This window comes from Mus musculus, chromosome 5 (genome assembly GCF_000001635.26).
Source record: "Mus musculus strain C57BL/6J chromosome 5, GRCm38.p6 C57BL/6J".
In the NCBI taxonomy this organism is placed as follows: domain Eukaryota; kingdom Metazoa; phylum Chordata; class Mammalia; order Rodentia; family Muridae; genus Mus; species Mus musculus.
The window spans coordinates 145,006,972-145,023,174 of NC_000071.6; the positions used below are offsets into that span (position 1 = coordinate 145,006,972).

Below are 16,203 nucleotides of genomic sequence, written 5' to 3' on the forward strand. Positions count from 1 at the left end.
ACATTACTGGGGGATTCTAGGCAGGTGATCCACCACTGAGCCACACCCCCACCTCACATTGCCAGAAAGCAGGCCAGTAATGCTAAGCCACACACTCATCATAACTCATCTTTCTGTAAACTGAATTAAATTGCAAGCTCTGACCCTCCTAAGACTTCTCATGCTGGAGATATTAGCTAAGACTGTACCCAGCACAGGACTTCCCTGAACGCTGAGTTCTAACACACCTCTTTGACTAGTGCTTGAGAAACCATGTCACTGGAGAACAGATCGATATTTCTTCTCTTTAGCACCTGCTCATCTTTCCTGGTCTTCCGGAGTTGTAGACTGGAAGCAATCCTCTGTTGTCGTGGCAACTGATAAGGAAAACACATGTTTGGAGCTGTTACAGTCAGGTTGCTGGAGACTCAGGACATTACTCCATTATTAGTATTCGTTTTTAATTTTTAGGAGTGTTTTCCTTGTTTGCTTGTCTGTGTACCGTGTGTGTGTTTTATACAGAGACTAGAAGATGTTATCAGATGTCCTCAAGCTGGACTTAGAGACAAATGTGAGCCACCATGTGTATGCTGGGAATTGAACCTGGGTCCTCTTGAAGAGCAGGCAGTGCTCTTAACTAAAGAGCCCTCTGTCCAGGCCCCTTGTTTTCTAAATTTAATTGTACTCAGCATCTTGTGTGCTTGTGCAACGTGTGTGTGGAGGTCAGAGGACAACTCTCAAGAGTTAGTTCTCTTCTGCCACACTGTGGCTTCCTGGAACAGAGCTCAGGTCATCTGATCTGTGAGGCAAGCTGAGCCAGCTCCCTGACCTTGACTCATTTTGATTATGGTTTAGTTTCAAATGGGCTTTCCCTCTACTCTGTAGCCCAGGCCAGTCTCAAAGATTCAGTTCATCCTCCCTCTGCTTCTGAGATCACAATTGTGCCACCACACCCAGCTTACATCCCATCCATCCAGGAGCACTTCAGCTGTGGCCCCCAGTTTATACTCACTGACATTTCTTTGCCTCGGTACTTATAGTTCTTCAGCCTCTCTTTGGGAGCCTTTGAGGTAGCCATGTTGACTGAAGGAAAGACACCACCTGTAGGTAGGAAAACCACCAAAGAGATCTTCCTTGCTGACTGTACATGTTAGCATGTTAGAGTCATCAGGCACCACAGGGTGAGAGCAGACTCAGAGTGGGCACCACACCATCCATGTAGGACATGGACTCTCTCAACAGGCTGTGGTCACTGGGGAAACTGCAGGAACCAGTCCTGGACTTGCTTACAGAAAACCCTTCCAGGATAGCATTGGCTGGGATGCAGCTCAGTTGGTAGAGCTTGCCCGGCACACACAGGTCCCTGTTCCATTCCTACTGCCATACAAACTGAATGTGGTGGTGCATGCCAGCAATCTGAGCACTTGAGTGGGATAGAGGCAGTAGGATCAAGAATTCCAGGTCTTGGAGCAGGAAAGATGGTTCAGTGCTTAAGAGCACTGGTGTTTTTCTATAGAGGAAGCCCTTCAAGTCTCAGCATCCACATGGTGGTTCACAACTATTCATAACTCTAGCTCCATTGAATCCAGAGCCCTCGTTTTGGCTTCCTTACCCACCAAGCATGCACCTGGTGCACATATACACACAGGCAAAACATTCATACTCATGCAAATAAATAAAATTTTAAAAATTAAAAGAAAATTTCAAGAGTATGTTTGGCTACACAGGGAAGTTAAGGCCAGCGAAGACTTCAGCTCCATTTGAACTGAGTCACTCATGTCCAAGGTAAGCTGGGCAGAAAAATAGATGTCCTTAATAGTGTGCAAGACACCTGTGTGGAAGCTGCTCCTCCCCTCCCCCTCCCCCCTCAACGCATACTGCATCAAAACCACCTTCAGCCCTGCCACAGCTAAGCATTAGGCAAATTCCTCTACCTGGTCTAGTGCAGCATGCATCAAAAATCTCTTTCCAGTTTGACCCCTTTCAGCAAAGATCTTTCTTTTTGTTTTGGATTGTTTTAGGGTGGTCTCAGAGTCACAATGCAGCCAAGGTGGGCTTGAGCCCCGGATGCTTCTCCACCTTCTTCTAAGTGCTGGAATTACAGGTATGACCTACACAGGCCTCGGTGCCATGCACACCTCAGTCCCACGTACGCCCCAGCACCATGCACGCCCCAGCTCCGCACACAGCTCACCCAAGAATGTGTCTGTGACCCTGGGTCTACAGGTATACAGAAGAGACACACGAGGTCGAGATATCAGAGCCGGCGCGGTAGCTCGGCAGGTAAGGCACTTGCTAAGCAGAGAAAGCTCTAAGACCTGAGTTCCATCCTCAGAACACAATGCCCAGGCAGAAGAACTCACCCTGAAAAGTTGTCTTCTGACCTTATGTGCAAATGGATGCCCGATGTCTCTCACACACACCCAATCTTCTCTCCCCCTCCTTAATCTAAAAAAAAAAAAAAAAAAAAAAAAAAAAAAAAAGGTTGTATAAATCAAACATTTGCTGACAAGGGGCTGGCCTGCCCTTCCCCCAGAGGCTCTTCCCTATATAGTCTGTACATTTTCCTTCCTTCTTCTCTTCTTTCTCTGCATGCACTCTCTGATGCCCCTTTTCTCTTTCTTCCCTTCCCCCGATGGGCAACGTTCCTGGACTCAATATTTGGGGTCAGTGAAGTAGCTGGAGAGCAGCTTCTTAATAAACCTGCCTTTAACACAACCTCGTCTGGTTTAAATTGTCTCCCTTCACCAGCAGAGAGATAACCTGTGACGTAGAAGCCACAGCACCTGCTTAAGAAATTCACTTTAACAATTCTCTGAGCCAGCCATAGGGGTTCGCACCTGTAGGCCCAGCATGTGAAAGGCAGAGACAGACAACTCCCTCCAATGTAAGAAGATCAGTTTGGTCTCTGTAGAGCAGTGGTTTTCAAACTTCCTAACACTGGGACTCTTTAATACAGGTCCCAACAGTTGCGGTGACCTCCAATCATAAAATTTTTGTTGCTTCTCTTTAACTATAGTTTTGCTAGTTACTGATCATAATGTAAGTATCTGTGTTTTCTGAGGGTCTTAGAAGACACCTCTGAGAGGTCATTGGACGTCCTTTCTACCCAGCAAAGAGGTTGAAAATCACAGGTTGAGAACCACTGATCTATTGCGAGCTCCAGGCCAGCCAGTGCTATGCAGTAAGAACCTGTTTGTTTGTTTTTGCTTTGTTTTGTTTTTTTTTTTAAATTTACCTAGATCCTTACTACTCATTAAAGACAGAAGCAAGTTAGCCTGCTAGAGAGACAGAAGTGTTTATTTTGCATTAAAAAAATTAAATATTGGCAGCCATCAGTGCCATTCCTCAGCAGGTAAGGGTGCTTACCATGTAAACCTGCTAACCTAGGTCCCACCCACAGAACCCAGTCAAGCTAAAAGAAGAACCAATATCATAAAGTTGTTTTCTGGCCTCTGTCTTCCTTGACTCCTAGGTTTTCTCAGAGTAGTCTAGTTCCCTTTTTTCAAGCCTTGACAGAGGGTCCTAAGAGCCCAGACAGTTACAGGAAGAAGAATAGGAGCCCAGTTAGTCAGGGTCCAGGCACAAGTGGCCAGATATCTCCCCCACAGCAGCGTCCACAGGGACAGGCAACCCTTCACCTGTACTCACCCACAGAGAGCTGCTACATTTAACCCCAGAGTCAGCCTTAAATGCCCTCAGGAGAGAGTAGGTGTTTTGAGGCTGCTTATCCCTCCCCCACAGACCTGATTCCAGCCAATGAGATGGCCTCTGGGTCTGCATGCACATTGAGAACACATGGGGAGCTTTCAGCTTCAAGTGATCCAAGCCAGGGATTGTTTGACTTACCTCAGGGTGGGAAGCCTGGGTCTCTCCTGTGATTCTCATGTCCAGCTGAGTTCTGTGGGGGGGGGGGGGAGCATGGACATTCAGCATCGAAGGCCTTGGATAAAATATTGAGGATGGAAAGCAGAACATACAGAGAGACAGAGAGACGGAGGGTTGTGGGTGAGAGAGAGAAAGGATGAATGAACAGGGCCGTGGGAGATGGCTCAGTCAGTAAAGTGCTTGAAGCACAAGCATGGGAAACTGAGTTTGATTCCCAGGTGCCTTACAAACAAGCTGGGTGTGGTGTAATGAATTTGTGAGCCTGGCACTGGGGACACAGACACAGGTGGACCCTGGGACTCACTATATAGGCAATTTAGCATATTTGCTGTCAAAGGACAGGGTGAACAACTCCTGAGAGGCAGTTGTGCCTGGCCTCCACATGCATTTGCACATAGCATACAAACATTTATGTTCACACAGCACACACAGCTGCACATGCACGTATGCACACACCACCACATACACTGGGGTCCTGAAAATTGAACAGAGACTTGGGTAGGCCATGGCTGCACAGGCTGCTGCAAATTCCTTAAAAGAGATGAGAGGCGGAGAGATGAGGAAGACAGAGAGAGCTCCAGCTCTGAGCTAGGTCAAGAATCGTGAGGTGCTGGGCCTGGTCGACAGAGCCAGTTCCAGGACCGTCAGGGCTACACAGAGAAACTCTGTTTCAAAAAACTGTTTTAAAACAACAAAACAAAACAAAAAACAAACAAAACAAAAACAAACAAACAAACAAAAACAGGGTCTGGAGAGATGGCTCAGTGGTTAAGAGCATGGACTGCTCTTCCAGAGGTCCTGAGTTCAATTCCCAGCAACCACATGGTGGCTCACAACCATCTGAAATGGGATCTGATGCCCTCTTCTGATGTGTCTGAAGACAGGTATAGTACAGTTGTATTCATAAAGTAAACATTTAAAAAAAGGAAAACTCACTGAGGATGATATCCTCCAGATCCATCCATTTACCTAAGAATTTCATAAATCCATTGTTTTTAATAGCTGAGTAGTACTCCATTGTGTAAATGTACCACATTTTCTGTATCTATTCCTCTGTTGAGGGATATCTGGGTTCTTTCCAGCTTCTGGCTATTATAAATGAGGCTGCTATGAACATGGTGGAGCATGTGTTCTTATTACCAGTTGGAACTTCTTTTGGGTATATGTCCAGGAGAGGTATTTCTGGATCTTCCGGTATTACTATGTTCACTTTTCTGAGGAACCTCCAGATTGACTTACAGAGTGGTTGTACAAGCTTGTAATCCCATCAGCAGTGGAGGAGTGTTCCTCTTTTTCCACATCCTCGCCAGCATCTGCTGTCACCTGAATTTTTGATCTTAGCCATTCTGACTGGTGTGAGGTGGAATCTCAGGGTTGTTTTGATTTGCATAAAAGAAGTCATTAGATATGCACTCACTGATAAGTGGATATTAGCCCAGAAACATAGAACACCCAAGATACAATTTGCAAAACACAAGAAAATCAAGAAGAGGGAAGACCAATGGGTGGATACTTCATTCCTCCTTAGAATAGGGAACAAAATACCCATGAAAGGAGTTACAGAGACAAAGTTTGGAGCTAAGACGAAAGGATGGACTATCCAGAGACTACCCCACCCAGGGATCCATCCCATAATCAGCAACCAAACCCAGGCACTATTGCATATGCCAGAAAGATTTTGCTGAAGGGACCCTGTTATAGCTGTCTCGTATGAGGCTATGCCAGTGCCTGGCAAATACAGAAGTGGATGCTCACAGTCATCTATAAGATGGAACACAGGGCCCCCAATGGAGAAGCTAGAGAAAGCACCCAAGGAGCTGAAGGGGTCTGCAACCCAATAAGTGGAACAACAATACGAACTAACTAGTACCCCAGGAGCTCGTATCTCTAGCTGCATATGTAGCAGAAGATGACCTAGTCAGCCATCACTGGGAAGAGAGGCCCGTTGGTATTGCAAACTTTATATGCCCCAGTACAGGGGAATGCCAGGGCTAAGAAGTGGGAGTGGGTGGGTAGGGGAGCAGGGCAGAGGGAGGGTATAGGGAACTTTCAGGATAGCATTTGAAATGTATATCATGAAAATATCTAATAAAAATAAATTAGAAAAATAAAAAGGAAAACTCACCATATCATCATTATTTGAAAGAAAAGCTATGGGTGTTTATTCCCATGTGCATCAAAGTGGAGAGTTTAAAAGGTTTATTACTTTGTTTTTATTTATATGTATGTGTGCCTGCAAGAGTTTATATGCATCACCTGTATGGGGAGGCCAAGAGGTGAGATCAGATGCCCTGGAACTGGATTACAGGCAGTTGTGAGCTGCCTAAAGTACGTGTTAAGGATCAAACTCTGAGCGGGGTGGGAGAGGTGCAGTCCTTTAATCCCAGTGCTCAGGAAGCAGAAACAACCGGTACTCTGAGTTTGATGCCAGTCTGGTCTATAGACTGAGTTCTGGGCTGTCCAGGGCTGCCCAGAGAAACCCTGTCTCAAATAACAAAACAAAGACAAAAACAAACAAAAATCAAACAACAACAATAACAACAGAATCAAACTCCAGTTCTCTACAAAAGCAGTGAGCACTCTGAACTGCTGAGCCAGTTGAGCTGCAGAAAGCTTCAGACTCAATGAGATGCCCTTAAAAAAAAAAAAAAAAAAAGATAATGCTGATTGGTTGGTCTCTCCAGCTCCAACGGGGGAATATTTCTAAGCTGTATTGAAGGAAAAAAAAAAAAAAAGAGGCTAACAGGGCTGTCGATGTGGCTCCATCGGTTCAGTGCTTTCCTGGCCTGCATGAGGTCCTGGCTTCAGCCCCCAAAACTATATAGACGAGAGGTGATGGCACACCACTGTAATCCTTTCTCTTGGGTATAGAGACCGGGGGCTTAAGGTCATCCTTGGCTGCATTTCCAGGCTGAGACTAGTCTGGCACACAGGAGAGCATGTCTCAAAAACCAAAGAATGGATCAAGTGGAGTTGCCCACGGATAGGAGATTGGAGCTACACAACGCCCAAGAAGTCCCTCGGTGACTGTTCCTGTGGAGAATCTCCTTGCTAAGGAGGAGACATGTACTGGCGTCCTGCTGCCATGTGTAGTGGTGTGTAACTTTCATCTTAGCACTCGGAAGCCTGTGGCATGAGGGCTGTGATCCCAAGCCAGCCTTGGCTACATAGCAAGAACCAGTACCATTGTGTACCTCAGTGGTTAGTTAGTGCTCACAAAGGAGGAACTGACCTTGGCATTGACCTCCCCCCACCACCACTAACACATAAACTAGGCATATTGTTATTGTTGGAGTCTGTCAAAAGACTCTCACTCACAAAGACCATAGAGACCGCCATCGCTGCAAATGGCAAGAGGTTTTTATTATTATTCCAAAATGTTGGGGACTCTCCTCAGCATGCAGGCAAGAGGAGAGACCCAGAACAAAGAAAGGACATACTTTTTATACCTTGTAAGGGGCATATTTAGTCAATAAGGCTAGCTGGCTTATTCTCATGAGTGTTGATCCCCCTGCCTCTACCTCCCCCCCCCCCCGAGAGAAAGGATTACAATGGTGTGCCATCACCTCTCCTTTATGTAGTGCTGGGGACTGAAGCCAGGACTTAACACATACTTTGGGCAGCTCACAACTACCTGTAATCCAGTTCCAGGGCATCTGATCTGAACTTATTGCCTCTGTAGGCACATGCACACATATGGTGCATATAAAGTCTTGCAGGCACTCATAAATTTAGAGAGTAATGAACCTTTAAAACTTTCCACTTTGATGCACAAGGGAATAACCACCCATAGATTTTCCTTCAAGTAATGATGATATGGTGAGTTTTCCATTTTTTTATTTTTGTTTTTTAATTGTTTTTGTTTTTGTTTTTTAATAGTTTTTTGAAACAGAGATCCTCCGTGCATCGCTGGCATTCCTGGGACTGGCTGTGTCGACCAGGCCCAGCCCACACACAACTCTTGACCTGGCTTAGAGCTGGAGCTCTGTCTCCCTCATCCCTCCACCTCTCATCTCTTTTGAGGTTTTGTAGACTGTGCAGCCATGGCCTACCTGAGTCTCTGTTCAATTTTCAGGATACCAGTGTATGTGTGCAGGTACATCCATGCGTGCATGTGCACACAGATGTGTGTGCTGTGTGAACAGACATGATTGTGTGCACGTGTGCACATGCATATGAAGGCCAAAGGACAGCTGCTCCTCAGGACTTGTTCACCCTGTCTTTTGACACCAAATAGGCTAAGTTGCCTGGACAGTGAGTGCCAGGTTTCCACCTGTGTCTGAGTCCCCAGTGCTGGGCTCACAAGGTTGTGACAGCAAACTGAGCTTGTTTGTAAGGCACCTGGGAATCGAACTCAGTTCCCCATGCTTGTGCTGCAAGCACTTTACTGACTGAGCCATCTCCCAAGGCTTCCCACCCTGAGGTAAGTCAAGCAATCCCTGGCTTGGGTCACTTGAAGCTGAAAGCTCCCCATGCATTCTCAATGTGCATGCAGACCCAGAGTGCATCACATTGGCTGGAAACAGGTCTGTGGGAAAGAATGAGAAGCCTCAAAACACCTGCTCTCTCCTGAGGGCATTTAGGGCTGACTCTGGGGCTAAAAGTATCAGGTCTCTGTGGGTGAGTACAGGTGAAGGGTTGCCTGTCCCTGTGCGTGTTGCTGTGGGGTAGTGCGCTGGCCACTTCTGCCTGGACCCTGACTAACTAAAGCACCCAGATAAGCTAACTTATTCTTCTTCCTGTAGTAGGCCGTGAAACTGTCTGAGCTCTTTGGACCTCTGCCAAGTACCCAGATGTGGGGCTACCCTGAAGATGCATAGGTTGTTGTGTCTTCTGGTTAAAGTTAGCTCTGGCTTATAACACTGACTCTAAGAATATCCTTATGGCTGCCAAATGGGAAGCGATGATTTCTGGATACATGTTCAGTCTCCTAAGCCTAGATATAAACTATCATATGCAGAGAAGTTTCCTTACTTTCTTACTAAACAGGCCTTTTTGTGTTAGGCAAGTTTGCCCAACTCTGGGCTAATATGTTCAGGACATGCTGAAATTGGCTGGGGCTAATGTCCAACATGTTAGCTCATCCGGGTGCCATTTTTCCCTTTTGAAGCCATGTCTCCCTAGGTAGCCCAGGCTAGACTTACAATCCCAATCTTCCTGTTTCAGTTTCCAAAGTTCTGAGATTTGAGGCCTGGGCCACCAGGCCTGACTTCCAGTGCATTTAATTTCACCTATTATAAGTAAAAATTTTCTTACTTTGAATTTTCTGGTGACGTTATTTGAGTAGAGTCTTCCAAACAGCAGCCTAGAGCTCTGGTATCCTTTGTTTTGGCTTTTCTCCTGGCTCCCAGCAAGATTACCTTTGGTCTTGTCAGCCTGACCAGATCCTTCCCAAATAGCATTCCATTGTCACAGGACATTGAATCACCTAAGTAGAGGGCCTGGCTGCCTGTCCACTTGTGCTTTCTTTGATGAGCTTGGTGTCCAGAACTCCTGGGGCATTGTGCCTGAATGGCAGATACTATATAGCAGGGCCAAATAACGGGATGGAGATCCGTGGTACATCTCCCAACCCTCCTAGTGTCCTATATTGCCTTTGCTCCAGGTGGCTTCAGAAAGTAGGCTGGGATACCTTAACGAAAAGGTCTCTGGCACCCTTCACAGTGAATAAACCTTGCTCAGTCCAATCCAGTTCGTGGTTTTAGTGTATATGCTACTATGGTAGTGGTGCAGAGGACACTTCCAACATCAGGATTCCAGGTACAGATAAAGTGGAAAACCAGGGCACAAATCAACATGTCTCCCCATGATTCATTTCATTCTCTCTCTCTCTCTCTCTCTCTCACTCAGAGGTGTGTGTGTGTGTGTGTGTGTGTGATGGATGTGCATAGCAGATAATCTGCAGAATTTGGTTTTCACCCTCTACCTTGTGTGTATCACTTAGAGAGTGCCTGCCCTGGACATGTGCAGGACTGCACACACTCTTAACAGCTAAGACATCTCTCCAAACAACTATTACCTTTACTTGTGTGTGTGTGCACATGTGTGTGGAGGTCAGAGGACAGTTGTAGGCTTCAGTTGTCTCCCTCCATCACATGGGTTCTGGTAAATTAAACATGGCCTTTCCCCACTGGGCCACTAGATGGCTCTGGCTCGGCTCTTTTTTTTTTTTTTTAAATTTATTTTATTGGGTATTTATTTCATTTACATTTCCAATGCTATCCCAAAAGTCCCCCACACGCTCCCCCACCCACTCCCCCACCCACCCACTCCCACTTCTTGGCCCTGTCATTCCCCTGTACTGAGGCATATAAAGTTTGCACGACCAATGGCCCTCTCTTTCCACTGATGGCTGACTAGGCCATCTTCTGATACATATGCAGCTAAAGTCAAGAGCTCCAGGGTACTGGTTAGTTCATAATGTTGTTCCACCTATAGGATTGCAGATTCCTTTAGCTCCTTGGGTACTTTCTTGGTTCGGCTCTTAAAGGGGCCTTGGGAACAGAGCAAGAAACCTGCTTTAAAGGTAAACCTGGGGGATGTTTGAAGACAAAGCTTTTCTTTTTCCCTTTAAATGTATGTGTGTGGGTGTCTCGCCTGCATGTATGCCCGTGCCTGGTGCCTGAGGAAACCCCCACCCCCCACCCCCCAATAAAGGAGTTAGATTACCTGGAACTGGAGTTACAGTTGGTGCTGGGATTGAGCCCCGATCCTCTGTAAGAGCAGCCAGTGCTCTGAACTGCTGACCTGGCGCTCCAGCCTGTCTCAAAGCCTGTCTGCACTGCAGCTGTTGCCTGTCTTGCTGATATTTCAGACTCTTGTTACTTTTATGCTTTTTACAGGGGCTCAGGAGCATCACAAATCCAGGAAAAACTGCTCTTCTTGTTTTGATCTTTAATTAGATTATCAGCTCTTTTGAAAAATTAATTTGAGCGTGTGTGTGTGTGGGGGTTGGAGGGGAAGTGCACACGCCATTGTGGAGTTGTAGAGGTTAAGGAACTTTATGGAGTTGGTTCTCTGCCTTTTTTGTTTGTTTGTTTGTTTGTTTTGTTTTTTTGAGACAGGTTTCTCTGTAGCCCTTGGCTGTCCTGGAACTCACTTTGTAGACCAGGCTGGCCTCGAACTCAGAAATCCGCCTGTGTCTGCCTCCCAAGTGCTGGGATTAAAGTAGTGTATCACCATCACCCAGCTGGTTCTCTGCTTTTACCTTAACCAGTTTCTTGGAATGGCAATCAGCTCAGCAACTTTACATGGTAAGCAGCCTTAACCCGCTGAGGTTGCACTGCTGGCTGCCAATATTTAATTCTTTATGCAAAGTAAACCAACACATCTGTCTCTCTAGCAGACTGACTAGCTACGGTCTTTAATGAATAGTAATGATCTAGATACACAATTTTCTTCTTTTTGTTTAAAACAGGTTCACCTCATAGCAATGGCTGGCCTGAAGCTCTCTATAGGTCTGTGGGTCTCAACCTCTGGATTGAGTTTGTCTAAGACTACCGGAAAACATATATTTATATTAATGTTTTATAACTCAAGCACAATTACACTTATGAAGTAGCAGTGAAAATAATTTTTAGATGGAGGTCACCACAATCTGGGGACCTTTATTTAAGGGTCTCAGCATTAGGAAGGTTGAGAGCCACTGCTCTCCATAGACCAAGCTGATCTCATATTGAATGGATCTCTCTGTCTCTGTGTTTTCACTGCTGGAATTACAGGTGTGCATCACTATGCCTGGCTTAGAGAGTTGTTTTAAAGTAAATTGCTTAGACAAGTGTTGTAGAGTTAAATATCCTTTGGGTCTCTGAAGGCTGAGGCAGGAGGATTGCTGCTGTCTGGAGGCCAGCCAATTATACAGTGTCTCAAAATGTCTTTTAAAATCTTTATGGTTTGTTTCCAGCACCATTTGATTTAAATCATTATTTTTTAGGTGAGGAGAGGGAGATGGAGAGGGGGAGGGGACAGAGATGGGGGAACCCTAGTACACAAGAGGTAGTCAGAGGACAGTATCAAGGATAAGTTCTCTGCTTGCACTTTGTGCTCTGTGGATGGAACGGGGGTCACTAGGCTTGCCACAGAAGTACTTTAGCTACAGAGCCACCGCACGGCCTGAGTTGTGAATCTTGTGTATCTATTTTATAGAACAATAGAGTGAGGGTCACAGGATATTTCTCGGGTGAGCCACATTTGGTGGTGAGCTGTGTGTTGGTACTTAACACCTGGAATCCAGCACTTGGGAGGTGAAAGAGATCGAGGAGTTTAGGCCCACCTTAGCTGCATTGAGACCTGAGACCAGCCCGGAGAAAATAGAATCCTATCTCAAAACAGGTCCAACACAAACAAAACAGAAAACTTTGACAAAGGCTGTCAAAGGTGGAAAGAGGTTTTGACATCATGTGCTACACCAGGTAGAGAAATAGACTAAAGATTAGCTGTGGCAGGGTTGGAGTTGGTTCTGACCCAATGAGTGTGTGTTTTAGGTTTTGGGTGTTGGGTAAAGGGTGTCGTTCTATTGGGTCCAGTTGGCGTCAATCCTATCACATGCAGGTATCCTTGCACACTGCTTATTAATGACATCTGTGTTTTCTGCACAGCTTATCTTGGCCATAATTGACTCATAACAATGAAGCTGTGTGTTTATATTTTGTATGGGACCTTCTCACTCAACCTATGTTGGTCTTAAATTTGCTTTGTAGCCAGGAATATTCTTGGAAAACATTTTAAAAGTTTTTGGATATATTTTAATTGCGTGAGTATGAATGTTTTGCCTGTGTGTATATGTGACCCAGGAGCATGCTTAGTGCATAAGGAAGCCAAAGAGGGCTCTGGATTCAATGGAGCTAGAGTTATGAATAGTTGTGAACCACCATGTGGATGCTGAGACTTGAAGGGCTTCCTCTATAGAAAAACACCAGTGCTCTTAAGCACTGAACCATCTTTCCCTCTCCAAGACCTGGAATTCTTGATTCTACTGCCTCTATCCCACTCAAGTGCTCAGATTGCTGGCATGTACCACCACATTCAGTTTGTATGGCAGTAGAAATGGAACAGGGACCTGTGTGTGCCGGGCAAGCTCTACCAACTGAGCTGCATCCCAGCCAATGCTATCCTGGAAGGGTTTTCTGTAAGCAAGTCCAGGACTGGTTCCTGCAGTTTCCCCAGTGACCACAGCCTGTTGAGAGAGTCCATGTCCTACATGGATGGTGTGGTGCCAACTCTGAGTCTGCTCTCACCCTGTGGTGCCTGATGACTCTAACATGCTAACATGTACAGTCAGCAAGGAAGATCTCTTTGGTGGTTTTCCTACCTACAGGTGGTGTCTTTCCTCCAGTCAACATGGCTACCTCAAAGGCTCCCAAAGAGAGGCTGAAGAACTATAAGTACCGAGGCAAAGAAATGTCAGTGAGTATAAACTGGGGGCCATAGCTGAAGTGCTCCTGGATGGATGGGATGTAAGCTGGGTGTGGTGGCACAGTTGTGATCTCAACACTGCAGAAGCAGAGGGAGGATGAACTGAATCTTTGAGACTGGCCTGGGCTACAGAGTAGAGGGAAAGCCCATTTGAAACTAAACCATAATCAAAATGAGTCAAGGTCAGGGAGCTGGCTCAGCTTGCCTCACAGATCAGATGACCTGAGCTCTGTTCCAGGAAGCCACAGTGTGGCAGGAGAGAACTAACTCTTGAGAGTTGTCCTCTGACCTCCACACATTCGTTGCACAAGCACACAAGATGCTGAGTACAATTAAATTTAGAAAACAAGGGGCCTGGACAGAGGGCTCTTTAGTTAAGAGCACTGCCTGCTCTTCAAGAGGACCCAGGTTCAATTCCCAGCATACACATGGTGGCTCACATTTGTCTCTAAATCCAGGTTGAGGACATCTGATAACATCTTCTAGTCTCTGTATAACACACACACACAGTACACATTAATGCAAGCAAGGAAAACACTCCTAAAAATTAAAAACTAATACTAATAATGGAGTAATGTCCTGAGTCTCCAGCAACCTGACTGTAACAGCTCCAAACATGTGTTTTCCTTATCAGTTGCCATGACAACAGAGGATTGCTTCCAGCCTACAACTTCAGAAGACCAGGAGAGATAAGAAGGTGCTAAAGAGAATAGCTATCAGTGTATTCTTCAGTGACATGGTTTTGTACACACTAGTCAAAGAATTGTGTTAGAACTCAGCGTGGAGGGAAGCCCTTTGCTGGGTACAGTCTTAGCTAGTATCTCCAGCATGAGAAGTCTCAGGAGGGTCAGAGCTTGCAGTTTAATTCAGTTTACAGAGAGAGGAGTTGCTATGATGAGGGTGGCTAAGCAGTACTGGCGGGCATTCCCCAAGTGAGGGGCTGGGGGTGTGGCACAGTAGTAGATCACCTTCCTAGAATCGCCCAGTAATGCAAGTAGGTAGAGAGATTTGGACTCAAGTTCTTGTGTTTGCTTTGCAAGTGCTTTACTGACTGAGCCTTAACCCAAGGTTTTGTCTCTTGTCAATACTTATGCTATATTGCTAGAACTTATCAATTTTACCTGCATTATTTAACTTTCTGACCTCTGGTTTGTTGGTTTGTTTTTCTTTTTTCCCACTTTTTTTGCTTTATATTCTTTTTACTTCACATTTTTATTAATTAATTTATATTTATATCCCAATTGCAGACTCACTCCCTGCTCTCCTCCCATTCCCTCTCTCTCATCTCTCCTCTCTCCATAACCCTCTCTTTTTCTACTCAGTGAAGGGGAAACCTCCCATGGCTTTCAGCCCTCTTTGGCATGTCAAGAGGAGTGGGATTAGGCACATCTTTTCCTATTGAGGATAGCTAAGGCAGCCCAGTTGTGTGAAAGAGACCCAAAGGCAGGCAACAGTGTCAGAGACAGTTCCCTGCTCCAGTTGTTAGGAGTCCCACATGAAAACCAAGCTACACATCTGTTACATACATGTAGGTGACCTACATCTGTCACATGCATGCTGTTTGGTTGGTGATTCAGTTTCAATGAGGCCCCTATGGGCCCAGGTTAGGTGATTCTGAAGGTTTTTTTGTGTGTCCTTGACCCTTCTGTCATCCTCAGTCCGAGCTCCCCTCTTCCACAAATTCCTCAAGCACTGCCTAATGTTTTGCTGTGGGTCTCTGGTTCTGTTTCCATCAGCTGCTGGGTGAAGCCTCTCAGAGGACAGTTAAGTTACCTCCCAGTGTGCAAGAATGGCAGAGTATCAGTATTGCAGAGTGCACGGTGCCCTCTCCCATAGCATGGGTCTCAAATTGGCCCAGTCATTGATTGGTGATTCTTCAACTTCTGCTTCATTTTTATCCCTGCAGAATTTGTAGGCAGGACAAATTGTAGGTTGAAGGTTTTGTGGGTGTATTGGTGTTCCCATACCTCCATCGGAAGACTTGCATGGTTACAGGAGGGAGCCATTTCAGTTTCCATTATTCCAATTGGTAGGAGTGTTAGCAAGGTTACCCTCATAGATTCTTGAGTTTCCCTTGTCCTAGGTTTCTGGTTTGTCCCAGTGATTCTCCAACCCCCACCATCCCAGGTCTCTCTCCCTCCTGATCCTCTTCTCCATTTCCCTCTCCCACCCAGTTCCCTCCCTCCCTCCATCACCAGTGCCCATTTTATTCCTTCTCCTCAGTGAGATGCCAGCATCCTTCCTTGGCCCCTCTTTGTTACTTAGCTTCTTTGGATCTGTGGATTGGGGCATCATTATTCTCTACTTTATGGTATATAAGAGAGTATATAGCATGTATGTCTTTCTGGGTCTTACATCAGTCAGGATAATTTGTAGTTCTGTCCCTTTACTTGAAAATTTCATGAAACTTTTGTTTTTAATAGCTGAATAGTATTCCATTGTGTAAATGAAGCATATATTTTTTTATCCATTTCAGTTGAGGGAAAACAAGGTTGTTTCCAGTTTTAGGCTATTATAAATAAAGCTGCTATAAACATAGTTGAGCACGTGTCCTTGTGGTACATCTACTGAGTATAAAGACAGGAGTGGTCTAGATGGTGTTGAGGTAGAACTATTTCCAGTTTTCTTAAAACACACAGACACAACCAAATTGATTTCCAAAGTGTTTGTACAAATTGGCACTCCAAAAGCAATAGAGTTCCCTTTGATCTATATCCTCAGTAGTATGAGATGTCACTTGAATTTTTGATCTTAGCGGTTCTAATGGGTATATGATGGAATATTAGGGTTGATTTCCATTTCCTGATGACTAAGGATGTTGAACATTTCTTTAACTGCTACTCTGCCATTACAGGTCCCACTGTTGAGAATTCAATTTAATTCTGTTCCCCATTTTAAACATTGTGTTATTTGGTTTGTTGT

At 45.4% G+C, this 16,203-nt stretch overlaps 1 protein-coding gene and 1 long non-coding RNA gene across 4 annotated transcripts in view; one reads left to right on the forward strand and one right to left on the reverse strand.

Moving 5' to 3' along the window:
* The window catches only part of Kpna7 (karyopherin alpha 7 (importin alpha 8)), a 25,910-nt gene extending 23,245 nt beyond the window's left edge, over window positions 1-2,665 (reverse strand). The window contains exons 1-4 of one of the 2 annotated variants that reach the window (NM_001013774.2): window positions 2,541-2,665; window positions 2,343-2,427; window positions 992-1,080; window positions 228-356 (exon numbers count right to left, since the gene is read on the reverse strand). In NM_001013774.2, coding sequence (NP_001013796.2) covers window positions 228-356; window positions 992-1,057 — 195 coding nt within the window. In that variant the 5' untranslated portion in view covers window positions 1,058-1,080; window positions 2,343-2,427; window positions 2,541-2,665. Of the gene's footprint in view, window positions 1-227; window positions 357-991; window positions 1,081-2,342; window positions 2,428-2,540 lie in introns of those variants that run through there. The other variant, NM_001347531.1, reaches the window with a different exon arrangement.
* On the forward strand, window positions 978-13,242 carry Gm33904. 2 transcript variants are annotated; one of them, XR_868691.2, is made up of 4 exons: window positions 978-1,086; window positions 1,707-1,764; window positions 2,001-2,083; window positions 2,206-2,460. It is a non-coding gene; the product is annotated as a predicted gene, 33904 (long non-coding RNA). The 2 variants fall into 2 exon arrangements; XR_001785019.2 differs by lacking the exons at window positions 978-1,086; window positions 2,206-2,460 and adding an exon at window positions 13,184-13,242 and having other exon boundaries at window positions 1,699-1,764.
* The last annotated feature ends 2,961 nt before the right edge of the window (window positions 13,243-16,203 follow it).